Consider the following 19,545-nt stretch of genomic DNA (forward strand, 5'->3'; position numbering starts at 1 on the left):
TTGCCAAAGATTAGTGGCATTGGGTGTGGATCTTCTGGCCTCTAGATTTGACCTAGAACTTGGACAGGTTTGTTGCTGGAGAGTTCTGAGTGGACACTACTTTCAGACTTGCCGTTGCCTTCCTTGCAGGATCAAGATGAGGACATTTAAGTTATTTTCGTGTCCATTAGATGGCACAGAGGATGTGGTACTCGGGCATACTCAAGAATCTTGACAGATGCTCCTTGTACCGCATGGATTGTCCACACCTGCTGTCCCAAGAACTAATGTTCCATCTTGCATCTCATTTCCTTGTCTTAATTGCATGGCCATTAAAGCCATGGTCCTGTAAAACGGAGGCTTGTCAGATCATGCTTGATTAGCTGGATGTCTGGCTTCAGTAGCCAGTAAATGACAGCTTTTAACCTGGGACAAAATGGTTGTTGCACTTGGGCTCATGAGTTCTTGTTCGGGATTGGTGTCCCAACCTCAGTACTTTAAAACTGATCAGGCGTCTAAAGCTGCCTAGATCACTTTTAATGAAAAAACATTCGCTGGCTGAAAAAAAACATGGTACCAAGCTCATGGCTGCAACTGTTAACTTGTTTTAACCACTTGAAGTCCAGGATGTTTATATGGATAAGCCTGTCTTGTTGTACAGGATTTATATAGCGTCAACCGTGTGCGCAGTGCTTTACAATATAAAGGGAGACAATAAAGCAACAATACAATTTAATACAAGAGGGTTAGGGTGGCCCTGCACCTGGGATCTTCCAGTGTAATCAGTTCTGTACTGTTTGATTCTGTTTCTTACCAGTTAAATTCGGTGTCCTTGAGTACAGTATACCAGACACTCACCTCTGTTCCTGTGCTCTTTCTATTGCTTGCTACAAAACTGAGGCAAACTGAAGTGGAAGGGTTATGAGGGATGTCCCGGTAGCTTTTGTTTTTTGTTTGGTCTTCTGAAAGTAGCTGCATATAACCCAGTTGTACCCATTTAAAGAAGCATTGTGTCCTCTTCTGTGCTCAAGGAAACTGATTTTACTTGCATGTCAAAAATCCTATTTTTCAGTAGTGTCTTTAAAAGCTGCCTAGTAGCGGGTAGCTTATGACAGCAAGAACTAGGTGAAACCACTTTTTGAAGTCTTTAGTTATATTTTCTTTCTTACTCAGAAAAAACTTCAACATTGTGGGTCCCTAATAATTTGGGATAAAAGGTTATCCTTTGTTCTTTCTCTTATTGCTGTAAAATATGCTGAGCACTTTCTAGTCCCCTCTTCTAGACCCAACTAGTCTAGATCTAAACTGTAAAGTTAGGTCTATTTAAATCGGGCTGGTCCTAGACTGCTTTCACGCTGAGGCGTTCTTCAGGCGCTACAGTGCTAAAAATAGTGCCTGTAAAGTGCCTGAAAAAAGCCTCAGCTACAAACCCAGTGTGAAAGCACTCGTGCTTTCACACTGGGGCTCTGCGCTGGCAAGGCGTCACAAAAAGTACTGCCAGCAGTTTCTTTGCAGAGGTGGAGGAGCAGTGAAGACACCGCTGCTCCCCATTGAAAACAATGGTGCAGCGCTGCTATACCTCTGGCAAAGCGCTGTGTTTTATGGGTGGATTTAACCCCCTTTCAGCCACTGGGGGGGAGTTTAAACCACCCCAATAGTGGCATAATGGCTAAAAATAATGCCGCTTTACCTACATAACATATGTGTTAGTTACTTTCTCTGTGCCATGGTTTTGTACACATCAGCCCCAATCTCCTTCTTGGGTCACCAGGCAGCCCTCCCTGGCATTTCCCTCCTGCTGAGCGCCCCCCATAGAAAGCCCCTTGCTTTTGGGGTACTCGTGCATGTTTGCGCTTGAGCCCCTGCCCACTGCTCCCTCCTCTCTAGCTGTGATTGACAGTATCAGTATGACAGTATCAGAAGCCAATGGCTCCAGCTGCTGTCTTTGAGCTGATGAGGGAGAGAGCCGCTGCTCTTGTGCACATCTGGTTTGGGATCAAGCTCAGGTAGTAGTATAGAGAGGGACAGGGGTTAACTACATGCAAAAGGTGTGTGTGTGTGTATGTATGTGTATATGTGTGTGTGTGTGTATGTGTGTGTGTGTATATATATATATATATATATATATATATATATATATATATATGTATATGTATATATATATATATATGTATATATATATATATATATATATGTATATATATATATATATATGTATATATATATATATATATATATGTATATATATGTATATATATGTATATATATGTATATATATATATATATATATGTATATATATGTGTGTATATGTATTAGTATAAGTGTGTGTGTGTGTATAAATTTTGTATACATAGGCTTTTAGCAGCGTTTAAGAGCCCCTGTGGTTAGGTCAGGTTCAACCTCTTTGTCCTGAACGAGGAAAAATCGCATTCAGAATAGGAACACTTTGATCGTCGACTAAGGGAAAACTGCATCAAAATCGCAAGTGTTTTTGACTTTTTCCCATGGCCGTGGGAAATGATGTCCAAGTGTACATGAAGTCTTAAAGTGCTTGTAAAGGTTCAACTTTGTTTAAAAAAATAAAATCATGTCGTCATACAATGGTTTTGCACAGCAGTCCCCATCCTCCTCTTCTCAGCTCGCCTGCCGGTGCCCCCCCCCCCCTGAATCCTCCCATAGCAAGCTGTGTGCTCGCTCCCGAGCTGCCTTTGTGTGTCAAACAGTGTGGCTCAGCCCTGCTCCCTCATCACTAGCTGTGATTAACAGCAGCGGGAGCCAATGCCTCCCATCCGCTGTGTCTCAGCCAATGGGGTAGGCAGACCTTATGCTCTTGCACATCGCTGGCTCAGGTGAGTATATAAGGGGGGGATCCATCAAGGTAAGAAACTTTCTGCCTTTTAGAACCACTTTAATATAAAAAAAATTACAACTTCAGTAAGCAAGAATGAGGGACATGAATATATCACATATAACTTGCCTCCCTTACGGTCATCCACTTCCTGGTTGAATGAGGCACTGATAATATAGCCAGGGTAGCACAGCTGTACTATGGGAAAGCTTCATCTGTGCTTTTCTGGGAAATCTATAGATGTAGATCTACTTCTTCTCTACAACCAGCCTGCCTATACATGGGTCAAAATTCAGCTGCATTTTGGTTTGATAAAGCACAACTACTGTGTAGGAAGCAGATCTCGTATATGTAATATACTAGTATGGCTAACCCCAGGAACATATGGGATTATACATTTACAGACCAAGCTGATTGTGCACGTTTACATGAAGTTTAAAAAAAAAAAAAACTACTGTCCCTTTTTAAAAACCGTAACCCTTTTTTCTTTTCTTTCCAGGCACCACCATTGCCAATCAAGAACACCAAGGTGAAGACGCTCGATCCCAGCACTCCTGGGGTCGCTCAAGCAAACCCTTCTGCCGTTCATCAGCAGGAACTCCAAAATTAGGTGTTGATGGAATAATCGCTCTATTAAAAAGCAAATGTGGCAATGGTCGTGTCAACCTTCAGCCAGTTGTGCGTTTGATGGATATCATGAAGGACCTTAGCCAACTATCCAATGACCTGCGATCCAGTGGTGTCCGCCTTAATTACAGCCATGTCACCAGCCCATCATCAGAGCCTGAAGATGCTGAGCCAGGATTACAGTACAGCTTTTTTTCTTCTCAAAGCCTTGCTTGTGGACTGAGAAGCCCTGAAGAAAAGCCTTCAGAAACGGTGGATAAAGAAACAAACCCTGTGTCTCCCAACCCAGACTTTTCTGAGTCTGCCAGTTCAAATGTTCTTCGAGAGCTTGCAGCTCTTGCCTGGATGGAACCACAGCCTACAGACACTGTAGAAGAAAGGGAAGAAGATGATGGTAGTAATAATGTGGGAGAAAGTTCAAGCAATATAAGGACTGTGAATCAAAATGATAAAGACGAGTTATCAGGTGACGAGCAGAGTAAGCATGAAATTGAGGAGACTGGAGAAGAACATGAAGAAGGTAAACATGAAGCTGAATCTGCTGAGCAGGAAGTATTTAAACAGGAATCCTGTTTTGAGGAGGAACAAAAGAATACACAGGGTGAGGAGGAGTCAGGGGAGGAGCATGAAGAGCATAAACAAGATGATGAATCTGGTGAGGAGCAGGAGGAAAGTAAGCAAGAAGAGTCATCAGATGAAGAGCAGGAAGGGGAATCTGCAGTTAAAATTGAAGACCAGGAAGATCTGAAGATTGAAGCAGAGCAGGCTAAAATAAATGAAAGTCAGGAACTAATTATAGATATTAAAAAGCAGGAAAGAACAGGAGGTGGTGATAAAGAGAAATCTTCAGATGACGAAGATGACATTGAGGTAGACAAGTGTAGCCAAATAGAAGACACTTACAAAGAAAAGGAAAGTACTGTAGAGCAACAGATTGATGAAATGCCATGGATGCTACCTCTCTTTTCTCAAACATCAGAAACCCTTAGACGAACTCCATTTTCTAGCCGCGGACATCGGTTTGGTTTCAGAGGCCGCAGAAGTGACAGATCAGGCAGGGGAAGGAGGAGACGACCTGGAAGGCCAAGGGCATCTGAGAGCAGCCTTTCCCGTGCATTTGTAATGCCTCCTTATAGAACACCAGAGGAGCCTAGGGCTTACAGACTTAATGAACAAAATGCACTATTTCCAGTTCCTGCTGTTCATCACAAACCACCCACAGCAGAGGCTAATGTACAGCAGGGTCCACCACCAAAGCCAAAACGTAGGGGCATACGCAAAATGGTAGTTCGGATTGCCAGAATTCCAATGCCAATGGGAAGGAGAAATAAAACAAGCTATAAAGTATCTTCATTCAGTAGCACTCTAAGTGTGGAGGGAGGAGAGTTGATTGGTGGTTCAGGCCCAGGTCCCACCTCCCTTCTAAAGATGAAAAACAATGGACGGAATGTAGTAATGGTGTTTCCACCTGGTGAACTTCCAATCATTCTTAAGAGACGACGTGGTCGGCCTCCCAAGAACTTGGTCTTGGCTAGGGATACACCACCAATCCTTCCTCAACCACCTCCTGTTGAACCCACACTACCACCACAGCCTAGTCCCATGCCCCCTCAACCAGTTCCAGAAGGAGAGTTTGCAAAGAAAAGGAGAAGACGGAAGCAAAAACTACAATCACCGCAGCCTTCTTATGTTGCAGACACTAATGACAGCAAATCTGACTACAGTGATGTACTGGCAAAACTTGCTTTTCTCAACCGACAAAGTCAAGGAGCATCGAGAACTTCACCTCCTCGTTGTTGGACACCAACATTACCAGAGTCTGTGCACCAGGCACCTGGAACTCCTAATATATCTCAATACCTTCATAGAGTTCAGGGCTATAGGAGAAGAGGAGGTCGTGGGGGAGGACCAGGGCGAAGAGGAGCTTGCAATAGCCACAATGCAGAGCTATCTCGCTGTTCTTTCAGTGAGTTTTTTGAAGGCATTGGGAAGAAGAAAACAAAACCAAGAACCGTTGATCCTTTGAAACCACGAAAACGGAGACAGCCAAAGCCTGAACCAGATCCTAATGCTAAACCCAAGCGCAAGAGAAGATCTCGAAAAAATGGTGCTCTGCTGGGTGACATGGGAGAAGAACCTAGCTACCAAGGTGTGTCAGATTGGGGTGGTGAGAGTAAAAGTGGTCCATGGGCATCACAGCTTTCCAACAGTCAGTCAGGTAATCGACCTTGTAGTTACCAAGGACCAGAACGCACAGGTTTTTCTGCCTTGCATGATGGCTCGCCATCTCGTTCAGGTTTTTATGGTGGAACAGGATCTGTTACCCAGAGTGAAAGTGGAGGGCAGGATCGTCATGGACTGTTTACAGGCTACTTCCGATCTCTATTGGACTCTGATGACTCTTCTGACCTTGTGGATTTTTCTTCTGTTGCACAGAGACAAGAAGCAAGAAAATCTGCATCTGCCTTCTCTGGGTCATCAGCCTCACCCAACCCAAGGGCACTTCAGTCATACCCCAATTCTCGGGGAGGGAAATCTAGAAACCCAGAATCATCATACCAAAGTTCAGCAGCCTCCAGGCAGCCGTTCCCCCCCAACCGGGGAAACACAAATTATGTCTCACTTACCCAACAAGAATGCCGTGGATCTGATGCCTTTCAAAAGCTGTTGTCACGTTCTCCCAATTCCCAGCATTCTGGAAACTTTGGCCAGTTTGGAGCCTTTCAAGGATCTACTGGTCAAAACTTACCCGGCCATGGAATTTTTGCACCAAACAAGCAGTACCCTGCTCCACCTGACTGCTTGGGTAATAAGGACTGTAGCTTTTCCTTCACTGGTGGTGGCAATAGTCTCCCGTCATCACCGGGTAGTGCCCATAGTAGCACTAGCTTTAGCCAGCAACAACAGATGTCAGCAGCAGGTTCAGGGTCTAATGTAGCTAAAAGTCCTTTTTTCAGCACATCAGAGCTGCCACCATATCCACCACTTAGGAGTGAAAGCCGTTCAGGCACCTCTTCACCTGCAGGTTATATGTTGCCTAAGGTGTCTGGTCCTATGTTTCCCGGTGAAAACAGTCGCACCTTTCCAGCATCAGTAGGAACAGGGCAATGGGGATTTCGACAAGGTTATGGACAGTCTGATTGGGGCCCTGATAATTTTGGGCAACTTTATGGGCCTGGGTTTGACTGCCACATGACTGAATCTAATGTCATCTTGGACATAAGCAACTATACACCACAGAAGGCTAAACAAAATACTGACAACTTGTCAGAGTCTTCCTCTGACAGTACACAGTACACTCAACCTGGTGCAGGCTATCGCAGGGCCAACAGTGAAGCCTCATCTAGTGAAGGGCAGTCTAGTCTCTCCAGCCTTGAAAAATTGATGATGGACTGGAATGACACATCATCTGCACCAGGTTACAGCTGGAACCAAACTGTCCTCTTCCACCAAACAGCTAAACCTGGCAGAGGCCGAAGAAAGAAAACTGATATATTTGAGCCGTCACCCCACCACCACCTGGGCTTTTCTTCATCTTCCCCTTCATCTTCATCATCATCTGCTACAGCTCCACCATCTGGATTTCCCACTAAAAGAGGAGGCGGGCCCAGGGGCCCAAGAGGTGGGCGAGGTGGAAATTGTACAACCAACAAGAAAGAGAGGGGTTCAAGCAAAGCGAAATTTTCCCCAAAACCACCTGCTCCACCACCATCCTCCTCAGTCAACTCCCTCTTTCAAGACACCTCAGATTTAGGACTGGACTGCTATAGTGGAGATAGCAGCATGTCACCTTTGCCCTCCCACTCGCGGGCGTATGGGGTGGGTGAGAGGGAGCCTCCTTGTGACTTCTCTGGACCCTATTCCATGAATCCATCTACCCCTTCAGATGGCACATTTGGCTTCCAGAGTGACTCTCCTGGGCTGGGCCCTCCCTCCACAGAGCTTGAATCTAGTAAACACTTCTCCCATCTCCCTACAGTTGGCAACACCAACACTGGTGCCCCACATCCTCCACCACCCCCACCTGGACTGGGGTATGATCACCCGCTACAAGACTCTCCCTTTTCCCCTAACTGCTCCCCAACGCTTGAGCTGCGGCCAGGGGAGGGAAGAAAACTTGTACCCCCTCCCCATTCATCCTGTGATCCCCTGAAACACAGCCTGCCCCCCCACTTACCCTCTTGTAGGGAGCAACTTCCTCCACAACCCACAACACACCATCGCTATGACCCTCCCAGCTGCAAGAACGCTGGCTACTGGTATCCACCCCGCAGTCCTCCTTATGATGGTAAGGGTGGATTACTTTCGGACTTCATGGGCAGGCGAGCAGAGGGTGTGTCCTGCCTGAGCCCTCATATCCCAAGCCCTAAAAGAGACAAAGAGACGCTGGACATGGTAAGGGGGCATCACAGAGCCTCATATCCCTGCCCCCTGATCAGTGATATTACCCATTCCCCCGTGCAGAGAGACTCCATGGTGCAGCTCCAGGATACTTATCGCTACCCAGCCTTCCCTCCCCAGGGTCCCCCAGTCCTTTCACCCCCGAACCTGAAGGGTGGTTTCTTGGGACCCGAGAACATACCAGAGGACAACTTCACAGTCACCTCCCTCTAGGGGGAGTGGCATGTCCAGAGTCATCAGGAGCAGCGGAGTCAAAGGGATGAGGTGAGAAATAGGCTACAATATGTTTTGGTATAATTGCACAAAAAAAAATATAATTTTACTATATATACTGCCTTGTAATTGAGTTGTGTACTATGCAACAAGTTCTAAGTTGACATGCACAATGTTAAAAGCTGTGCTTCATTTTGTTTCATTCGTTAATATCAAAATATCTCTATGCATTGGAGAAAGCCATTATACGTGGTCTTTTTTTAAAAATTTTTTATTTTTTATCACGTGAGGGTACATATTTCAAACATGGCTTTGGGTGCAAGTTTGTGAGGCCAAGAAGGTTAGGGAAACTGAAAGCTAAACCCAGAAAAAAGGCAAACAGGGGGAAGCATTGCCTGTGGTTTGTTTCCTTGCAGTTAATCTCTCACTATTACTTATAACTAAGGGCCCTTTCACACAGCTCTGTAGCAAAACCACTGTAAAAACACATGCTGCGTTTCCTGTGTGCTTGTGCATTTTTGGATTGTGTGCACCTGTGAAAATGAGCATGTGACTCAAAATGCACCAAAAATGCAAATTGCTGTTTTTACCACAATGTGCTTTCATTTCAATGGGAAACAGTTTGAGGTTTTCAAAACTGCACCAAAGATGCAGCATTCAGGAATTTAAAAAATTCACTGCACCTGTAACGCAGTGCTGTAAAGAGTCCCATAGGATTTAGGGGAAGCCTTTTTCTTGTCTTTTTTGCAAGGTACAAACGCAGGAAAAAAAACGTATAAGTGGCCCTTATTCTGCTTTGTGTGTGTATGTAGATGTGACCACCTTGGTAGAGGCAGAGTTTTGCTTCCCATATGTCAGAGCTTCTAGCAAGACAAACCAGGAGCAACACAGGAGTGACCTCAATAGTTGCTCTAAGTCTCTTGAGACTAGCAGTCAATGGGCAGCAGAGCCTTAAGCTGGCCATACATTATTCGAATTCCAGACAATTCCTAATGAAGTGTTTGAAAATCACTTTGAATGGCCCAGTCACCAACCTCTTTTGATGTGAAAATTTTGGAAACAGACTGCATTTAATGAGATGCAGTGGCTGTCCGAATACAATGGACACAGTGAGATTGGTCCATCGGAGCTGTATATTTTGATTTTAGCCTTCAGGCTGAAAATTTTTTTTTAAGTATATGGCCATCTTTAAACTTAAACTGCAGATATAAAGTTATGAATCTGTAGGCACAGCAATGCCTAGGGCAGTGATGGCGAACCTTGCACCCCAGATGTTTTGGAACTACATTTCCCATGATGCTCAACTACACTGCAGCATGCATGAGCATCATGGGAAATGTAGTTCCAAAACATCTGGGGTGTCAAAGTTTGCCATCACTGGCTTTTTTTTTTTTTTTCAACATTCTGCTTAGGCACAATTGGCATAATCTTTCATGAAAGAAACAACTGCGCGCTAAGGACCAAATAACTATCTCCATATAAACCTATCCCAATTTTATCAGTGCGCTAAGATTGAAAACAAAATTGTTCCACTGCTGCCACTATTCAATACAAATATACATAAAAATTGTATAATCTCCGTGATTCAGTTTACAAGTAGCGCTGTAATATATAAAATCCAAATGAGAACAGGTTCAAAACAAAGTCCATACAAAAGAATCCACACAGTGTTGCTAGTAGTGATATTACACCAATGTGCTGCTACTCTTTAAAATAAAATAAAATGGTGCAGTCCTCTTTAATACAAATATCTTCCAACTCAAGACACCACCTCGCATACACCAGTGATCCCTCTCCATTTCAGATGAGAACTCACTGACTTCATATGCTTTTTGGTTTTAAACACCAGCTCCAGTATGGATGTTAAACTGTGCCTCCATATAGTTCACAATAAGCAGATGTCATGTAGGAGAAAAAAGGGGAAAAAAACCAATGATGCAGTAACCAAACCACCAAAATGTATTTAAAAATAAAAGCACCGCTCACATTGATTAAAAAAATGTTCACTTTTCTTTTGGATAAAACCACATCAGGTGCTGTATCTCTGTTGGATCTCGCCACCAGACATTGTTTCTGTCCTGGTATCTCTGATCACTGTGTAGCCACGTCCGACGTGTTTCATCACTTTCAGCTTCATGACGAGGACTAAAATTTATTGAAGTGTTTTCATCAGTGTGACCGGCTTTCATTTTTAACATAACTATAGATATTGATTGAACATTTCCAGAATAGACATGGTCTCAAATCCCTGGTAACATTTTTAAAATAAATTTTGGTGGTTTGGTTACTGTACCACTGAAATTTTTTCCTTATTTCTCCTACATGACATTTGCTTAATTGTGAACTATACGGAGGCATGGTTTAACATCCATGCTGGAGTTGGTGTTTTAAACCAAAAAGCTGATTTGCCAACCACGAGAATAGGGGGCATATGAAGTCTGTGAGTTTTCATATGAAAGGGAGAGGGATCACACGCAAGGAGATGTCTTGAGTTGGGAGGATATTTGTATTAAAGAGGACTGTGCTATTTTATTTCAAAGAGCAGCAGCACATTGGTGTAATATCACTACTAGCAACACTTGGTGGATTATGTTGTATGGACGTTTTGCCCTTGTTTTCAATTGCCATATCTTGGTGTTCCCTAAAACATAGCAAATCCTAACTGATTTTAGTTCAGTTCCACTTTAACAAAAAAACTGTAGTCCAGAACAAACTTTAGGTCTGCATGCACATAGACGTAATAAAATTACTGATTATCTAAGGAAAATCTTACTGTCAAATATTGTGCGTTAAAAAAAAAAAAAAAAAAAATGTAAAACAAAATTGGTTCCACTGCTGCCACCATACAATACATATGTAATGTATACATAAAAAATGTTCCATAAACTGCATGCATTTACACACACAGAATCCATCCCCACCATAGATGGACGACGATGGACCAGGAATCTTTTGGATTCGCTCATCTGTTGCTTGCCTTAACCCTTATCCTGATTCCTGGATCTCCTCCTCACCTCTCCTCCATATTCTCTTAGGCAGTTTTTCTCCACACATGCAGTGATCCTGAGGGGTGGAAACTTGGCACTAGCATGCAGAAAAATCCATTCCCACCATAGATGATAGACCGATACTAGACAAAGAATGGTCTATTTTAACCTTGCAAATCTTAACGCAGCTCAAATTTGCAGCAAGACAGAGCCACACAGGCATGCACTGACAGACGCACAGCCTCGCACAGATCTGTACAGCGTTTTAGCCTCAAATTTGACATTCATTGAATTTCATTACATTTAAATGTGTGTTTGTACACGCATTTATGTGTACACACTTAATTTACTGACCCTAGACAAAGAATTGTCTATTTTGACATTGCAAATCTTAACGCAGCTCAAATTTACAGCATTTCATGCACTTTCTGCATGGGACACAGAAAACGATAGATCTGCATTCAGATCCATAATAAAAAGTAAATTTACAATATAAGTGATATTGTATCAAACATGACTGGTATAATTCACTATAACACTGTAAAGAAACATGTTTCTGTTTTTAAGAGTGCATTTGGCTGGGAAATCCCCCTTATTTTACAAAGAGCTTTGAATGAAAATTGGAAAATAGTTTTTGTGATCTTACATCTTACGATCCTAAAACCAGTTATTTGCATGCATCCTTGCTATTTGTCCGATATGTGAAATGCTTGAAGCTGACAGTCCAGTCTTTAGCATTGTAAGAAATGAAGGTCTCGTGGGTAGCAATGGTTGGAGGTCTGACACTGCAAACTTCTGACAGCTGGTTTCTTCTACTCCATGCTTTTTAATGCACCGTAAATCTTTCTGCTTACCTTTGGGGAAAGGAAAAATCCATTGCAGTGGATCCACCTCCACACCACAAGAATGAAATGCTCATTTGGATCTGGAGGCCTCCAGAAGCGGTCCTTCTCTACTCCCCTATGACCCAGCAGTGGACTGTCCCTTAGCATCCTCACTTGATGATGCCAGAGGACCGGTCACCACTGGAGCATAAGGAAGAAGGGGGCTGTGGGGACCAGTCTAGCAGTGCAGAGGGAGGTTACATGAGTGGAGTATCAGGTAAATGCTTAATCATACAGTACAGGTCAGAGGCAACATTCATACGCCATGGTTTATGGGTGTGTACCGGCCCCCCTTATGGAGCCTTCCCTGTAATCCTGTCCCACTCCTATAGTCCTCAGTTTTTTTGCTAGTGTGTTAAGATGGACCTCTTCTGCTTCACTAGTTTGATTTTTATTTGTTTTCTGAACTCTTCAATCAACACCTCAGTTTTTTAATGCTTACACAGCAGCAGTGTATATGGATTGCTACTCAGTAAAACCTTGAGCTGTACACAATGTGGGGACAGTCTGCACTATTTCTTAGGGCACTGGATCCTACATGGATGCTCATCTTGGCAATTTGTGTGTCGAGTAAGCCACAGGGTGCTATACAGGTCAGGTCTAGGGCTGTGGTCCATCCTTATGGAACCAAGTCCCTTAACACCTTCCCGTCCAGCCTATATCAGAATGACGGACAGTGGCTTTATCATTCTGACTGCACGTCATATGACGTCCTTCGCATTGCAGCAATCGATGGTGAGCTGTATTATCACCGATCGGGGTACAGAGCCAATGACATACTCTTTAGTATGTGATCAGCTGTGTCCAATCACTTGTTGATCACTTGTAAACAAATGCTGGTTATAGGCATTTTCTTTCCTCAGCGCTGTCAGTGCCATAGGAAAATAAATCCAATAACTGGCTTTCCAGTTACAGGGGACTTTATTTACACTGATAATCTGGGCACTAATTATCGCTGCAGCTCTATCCGTGCCCAGTGCAACATATCCCTGCAGCCTCATCAGCGCTCATCAGTGAAGAGGAAAAACAACTTACTTGCAAAATGAATGCAGAATTTTTTTTTTGTTCTCAAATTTTCGGTCTTTTTTAGTTTAGCAAAAAATGTAAAAACCCAATGATTAACCTCCTGGCAATTCGCGCTATGGCCCAATGATGGCTACAGCGTGGATATGAATTTCCGGGAGGCCGTCGTATGACTGCCTCCACTGCGCACGCTCCCTGCGTGGGCCCTGCAGGGCATGAGCAGAGTGCGCTGTGATCACCAAGCCAATGAGACTCTGGTGAGCACCGATCCGACTAAGGGGCTGGTCCCGGCCCCTTACCATGTGATCAGCTGTTAGCCACTGACAGCTGATCACATGATGTAAACACAAGCTCAGTGATTTTTTTTATTTTTATTTTTTGCATCCTCAAGCTGACAGCGGAGCCGATCACCGGCTTATCTTAAAGGGACATCGGTCCCGAAAAGGAAGAGGCAATTAAGCCTCATTTATAACAGTAACAGTGCCCACCAGTGCCGCCTATCAATGCCACCTAGAAGTTCTGCCTATCGGTCGATCAGTGCCGCCTCATCAGCGTACATCAATGACGGACAAAAATTACCCGTTAATAAAATTTTCAAACAAAATGAAATAAAACTTTTTTTAAATTTGTTCTTTTTACATTTAAAAAAAGAAAAGTGCAGGTGATCAATTGCCACCAAAAGAAAGCTCTATTTGGGGGGGGGGGGGGGGGATTTATAAAAATTAAATTTGGGTACAGGGTTGTATGACTGCTCAATTATCATTCAAATTGCAACAGCGCTGAAAGCTGAAAATTGGTCTGGATAGGAGGGGCGTTTAAGTACCCTGTAAGCAAGTGGTTAAATGCCACCAAAAGCTCTATTTGTATATAAAAAAAAGTCATATAGGTACAATGTTGCATGACCACACAATTGTCATTTAAATTGCGGTAGCACTGAAAGCTGAAAACTGTCCTGGGCAGGAAGTGGGTGAAAGTGCCTTTTTATTGATATGGTTAAGACCACTTTGGGGGTATGCCCACTGTGATGGGCAGAGCCTGAACATTATATGCAGCTCACCGGTTCACCCTGTATTTCTGACCATTACTGTTAAAACGGGGGCTATGTTTTACGTTTATGTTTGTTTTACCCCTGTACAAGTCATTCATAAGACCTCATCTGGAATATGCAGTTCAGTTTTGGGCACCAGTTCACAAAAAGGGGTATTGGGGGGGAACCAGAGAAAGTGCTGAGAAGAGCAACCAAACTTAGAAGAGGCATGGAGGAGTTCAGCTATGAGGGAATATTAGAGGAACTAAATTTATTCTCTTGAGAAGAGGAGATTAGGGTGGATGTGATCAACCTGTATAAATGCATAAATGATCCGTATAGTGAACTTGGTGATGAGTTATTCACTTTAAGGTCATCAGAGGGCAAGGAGGCACTCTACATTTGGAGGAAAATCTCTTTTCCTCCAAATGTAGAGTGCCTCCTTGCCCTCTGATGACCTTAAAGTGAATAACTCATCACCAAGTTCACTATACGGATCATTTATGCATTTATACAGGTTGATCACATCCACGGTTTCTTCACAGTAAGAGCTGTGAAAATGTGGAATAGACTCCCCCAAGAGCTGGTTCTGGCTAGCTCAGCAGCTTGCTTTAAAAAGGCAATGGAATCTTTCCTAAATGTAAATGATCAACTAGCTACTAACATTTTATAGGTAAAGTTGATTATCTGATTGCCTCTCAGGGGATCAGGAAGCAATTTTTCCATCTGCTGGAGAAAATTGGATCATGCTTTGGGTTTCCCCATCCCCCCCACCCCCCCTCTGGATCAACTTTGGGTATATAGGATTATGGGATTGTATGATTTCCCCTCTCCCCCCCCACCCCCCCCCCCCCTTTATTGGTTGAACTAGATGGACTTGTTTTTTTCTCAACCTGGCTATGTAACATTATAATAGCCATCTTTGTCCTGGGATCTTTTCCTACTCCAGTTTCACAACCAGCGTCAGATCCCCATGTGGCAATCCTAGAGGATGCAGACATGAAAGGATGACAATATTAAAGCGGAGGTCCACCCTAAAGTGGACCTCCGCTCATCGGAACCCTCCCCCCGCTCCGGCGCCACAATTGGCACCTTTCAGGGGGGAGTGGGGTGCAGATACCTGTACAGTACAGGTATTCTGCACCCACTTCCGGGATAGCTCTCTGCGGAAAGGGGCGTAGATTACGCCCCTTTCTGCAAGTGCCCGCCCCTTTCCGCAAGTGCCCCGCTGCCTGCTGGGAAACACACAGATCCCAGAGGCAGCGGGGACCATCCTTATTGCACAGCACGGACTATCCTTATTGCGCAGCGCGATTCGCGCATGCATAGTAGGGAACCGGGAAATGAAGCCGAAAGGCTCCATTTCCTGATTCCCATACCCAAGATGGCGGCGGCAGCACCCGACAAGACGATCTAGAGATCGGCTTCGGGTGCCGACATCGCGGGCGCGCTGGACAGGTAAGTGTCACTATTTTAAAAGTCAGCAGCTGCAGTATTTGTAGCTGCTGGCTTATAAAAAAAAAAAAAAATGCGGAGTCCCGGCGGACTCCCGCTTTAAGGTGCATTATTGAAGGAAGCTGTGGAAGATTGTTCCCCAGATTGTCGCTATTCTAACCAAGGAGCTTTATGCAATATGCTTGTTAATATTCCTATTAATATTTCCTTCCTCAGTCTCGCAATGCCCGTTTGGGCACAAAGAAAGCTGTGAAAACCTACAAAACATTTCTTGTTCGTGAACTGGTAGAATTTGTAGTTTGGGTCAGGATTGGGTAAGGATTTTCAGGGCGTTTCTCAGATCATGCCTCCCTTGCAGCACACTGCTTCCCAGGGACCTTAATTTGATTCTCTGCCTTTGCAGAAACCTTTGAACCCATTAGGGATGTTCCCCTGGAGAGTCTTGCCAGCAAAGTAGCCTTTTTGGTAGCTATCATGTCTGTCAGACATGTCTCTGAATTGGCAGCTCTTTCCCATAAAGAGCCTTTCCTCATACGGCACAATGACAATGGTTGTTTTATGTCCAAGATCATTCTTTCTTCCAAAGGTGTTTTCTGCATTCCATCTCAATGGGGATATTGTTCTGCCCTCCCTGTGCCCTTCTAAGCATCCAAAGGAATGCTCTACATTGCCTGGGTGTAGTGAGAGCTGTTAAAAGTATACCTTAAAGCTACTGCTATCAAATGCATTCCCTCTGTTCTTTCCTCAAGTCTTTGTAAGGAGAACATCCTGCATCAAAATCCACCATTGTATAATGAATAAATAAATAACTTGAATGTAAGAGGTTATGCTCTAAAACCAAAACCACCTCCTGCGCTTTTGCATGCCAACTCCACTCTGTAGTGGGTTCATGGGCATTTTGGCACCAAGCTTTTGTTGCCCAACTCTATAAGGTCGCTTTATGGTCTTCTGTTCATACTTTCTCTAAGTTTTACTAGGTACTATTTCTCTTGTCCTAATTGTCCGGTGTAGGACACAGGCTGAGTATTCATAAACCCTGTGATGTCTCCAAGCAATGAATGAGAAGGGTGGGCAACAACTAGGCAACCAAGACTCTGCCAACAGGGTGAACAGACACAACTTCAGAGTGTGAATGCAAGAACCTTACGACCAAAGTCTATCTGCAGAGGATTGTAAAAAAGTTTTAGATTTTGAAAGGACAAATTTTGCTGCAATGGGAGTAAGTAATTGGCATTATTAAAGCAAGAATAAATGGGGGAAAAAAAACGATATGGTTCACTAAAGAGGTAAGTAGGATAGTAAAGGAAAAGATTCAAGAAAACAGGAGGTGTAGCTGGAAGAGGCGTATAATAGACAAAAATGAGGTCAAACACATTAGCAGTGCTGCCAAAGCACAGAACGAGGAAGAAATTGCCAAGTCTTTTAAAGGAGATAACATTTTTTTAAGGTGCATTAGTTAGAGTGGAAAAAATACAATGGAATCACCAAGATGAAAACTGGGCACAGAACATATGTTGAGGGAGACCAGGCTGTAGCAAACCATTTAAGCAATTACTTCTGTTCAGTCTTCTCAGAAATTGCACCAATGAAAAGTTGTCGTCATATTGGTTCTAGTACGGTTTATTAGGATTCCCGGAGACAGGTAGCAGAGGAACTGGCTTGGTTAAAGCTTAATAAAGCAATAAGTCCTGATGGTATTCATCCCAGAGTTCTAAGAGAACTTTGAGATATAGTTGTTGGACCATTTAAAGTGGTTGTAAACCCTTACAACACACTTTGACTTACAGGTAAGCCTAGATTAAGGCTTACCTGTAGGTCCAAGAAATATCTCCTAAACCTACACGGTTTAGGAGATATTTGCCGAAAGACAGGCACCGCTGTCTACGGCGCAGGCGCACTGAGCGCGGCACCGTCAACAGCGAATATGCCGCGCATGGCGGCTCCCGTGCGCATGCGCGGGAGTGGTGGCTTCGCGAATGACAGCGGCGGAGCAGCGAGACCCACCGAGAAGATGGATGCGCCGGACTAAAGGGGACAGCAGTGACTTCGCTGGCTCCTGTGTCAGGTAAGTGACACATAATGAACTACTATGCTAAGCATTGTAGTCCATTATGCTTTACCTTTGCAGGGAATGAATGCTTTGCAGGGAATGCTCTTTTTAATCAATCTCTTCTAACAGGAGAAGTTCCCTACGACTGGCGGACAGCTAATATTGTATCTATCCACAAGGAGGGCAGCAAGGTAGAAGCTGCCAATTGCAGGCTAGTGAGTTTAGCATTGATTGTCAAGTTAATGGAATCACTCCTGAAAAGGATCATTAATCACCTAAAAATACACAGCTTGCTGGGCCCAAAGCATCATGGCTTTACTGAGGGCCGATCATGTCAAACTAATCCTGATATTTTTGACTATATTACCAGTGTTTTGGACCATGGTGGTGCTGTGGACATGGCATATCTTGATTTCAGCAAGGCATTTGATGTAGTTCCACATAATGATCTAATACAAAAGTTGTACAAGCTAGTGGATATGCAGTTGGCTGAAGGATCAATACCAGTTGTGGTTGTAAATGGGGTTCATTCAGAACAGAAACCAGTTGCTAGTGGGGTACCACAAGGCTCTGTACTGGGTAAGAGACTAGTAACAAAAATGGTGAAAGGTCTGGGAGATGAAACACATCGAGAGCGACTTCAGGAACTTAAAATGTACAGGCTGGAGAAAAGAAGAGAAAGAGGAGGCATGATTGAAACCTTTAAATAGATCAAGGGGTGGTAATGGTTAAGGAAGGCAGTCTTTTCAATATGAAACCAAAATCAAGAACACGGGTCCTCAAACTGACTAGAAGAAAATTCAAAGGAAAGTAGTATTTTACTGAAAGGGTAGTTGATTGGCATACACTACCAACAGAGGTAGTGAGACAGTCAACAGTAAATGGCTTCAAACATGCTTGGGATAAGCCTAGATCTATAGTCAGATAACAAGATTAATAAAATGGGCAGACTCAATGGTAACTGTTAAAACTTAAATGGTATGAACAGAGGACTAGGTGGCAATCTTACCGAGCTGGGCTGCAGAGGCCTGGTGTTGGGAAAACCCAGGAACATCCACTGATCTGGTGGAGTGGGCGCATAAATGTGCAGCAGTTATTTCCATTAGAATGTAAACTCGAATCGACTGTTTGATCCATTAAGCAGTGATTGACTTTTTGCAGCCCCTGTACCTAAACCAACATTTTAACCCTTGCAGTTCAAGGCGAGCCACACTACAAAATAACTATTTTTCTCTGGCGTTCAACTTTAAAAGTCAAGAGACAACAGTTTGACCTGTATTAACGGCCCACCCTTAAGGTGTATGTTTTTAGGCTGCATCTGTAATCATTATGTCTCAGCTGCAGACCTGTAACAAGCATGCAGAAAATAAAGCCAGAATTTCCTGTCTTTCATTTATTTTATACCAGTCATTCATCAAATATTAAAGCAAAAATAATCAGCAGGACAGCCAGGTAGCTTGCATTTTTAGAGACAAAGGTTGACAGTGGCAGCATGAGATAATGTTTAGTATTCAAAGCTTTTCTGCTTATGCTGGGTAACCACTTGAGTACCTGCCTGTAATACTACTTCATTACCGGTCCATTTTTCAGTATACACTGTTCAATAGTTTGACAATTGCTTGCACATGCAACAGTGTACCTAAAAATATTTTTACCGCAGTTGTGTTTTTTTAAATTGGAAAACCTGCTGGTATTGAAGGTGGTTAAAGTGGTTGTAAACCCATTACAACCACTTTAACCTATAGGTAAGCCTAGATTAAGGCTTACTTCTAGGTGCAAGAAATATCTCCCAAACCTAAAAGGTTTAGGAGATATTTGAAGAACTAGCTGCGCCAATGTCTACTGCACACCCAACGTGCCATTTCTAACGGTGATCATGCCATTAGCGGCGGCACCAGCGCGTATGCGCTATCATGCTGGGATAGATGGGGTCGGAGGAGGGGAATGAGGACTGATTTGTGGGCTTCGATTTCAGCTAAGTAATTCATAATGAGCTAGTATTCTATGCATACTAGCTCATTATGCCTTTGCCCTGCAGGGGTTTATTTTT

General features: G+C 43.6%; 1 protein-coding gene across 2 annotated transcripts in view; it reads left to right on the forward strand.

The window, feature by feature from the left end:
• AHDC1 (AT-hook DNA binding motif containing 1) overlaps positions 1 to 19,545 on the forward strand; it is a 144,848-nt gene that overhangs the window by 94,383 nt on the left and 30,920 nt on the right. For both annotated transcript variants that reach the window (XM_077481014.1, XM_077481015.1), the window contains exon 4: positions 3,328 to 8,120. In XM_077481014.1, coding sequence (XP_077337140.1) covers positions 3,328 to 8,069 — 4,742 coding nt within the window. In that variant the 3' untranslated portion in view covers positions 8,070 to 8,120. The remainder of the gene's footprint in view (positions 1 to 3,327; positions 8,121 to 19,545) is intronic.

Source organism: Lithobates pipiens, unplaced genomic scaffold (genome assembly GCF_037356315.1).
Source record: "Lithobates pipiens isolate NorthernLeopardFrog02 unplaced genomic scaffold, aLitPip1_a1.2 Scaffold_16, whole genome shotgun sequence".
NCBI classification, from domain to species: domain Eukaryota; kingdom Metazoa; phylum Chordata; class Amphibia; order Anura; family Ranidae; genus Lithobates; species Lithobates pipiens.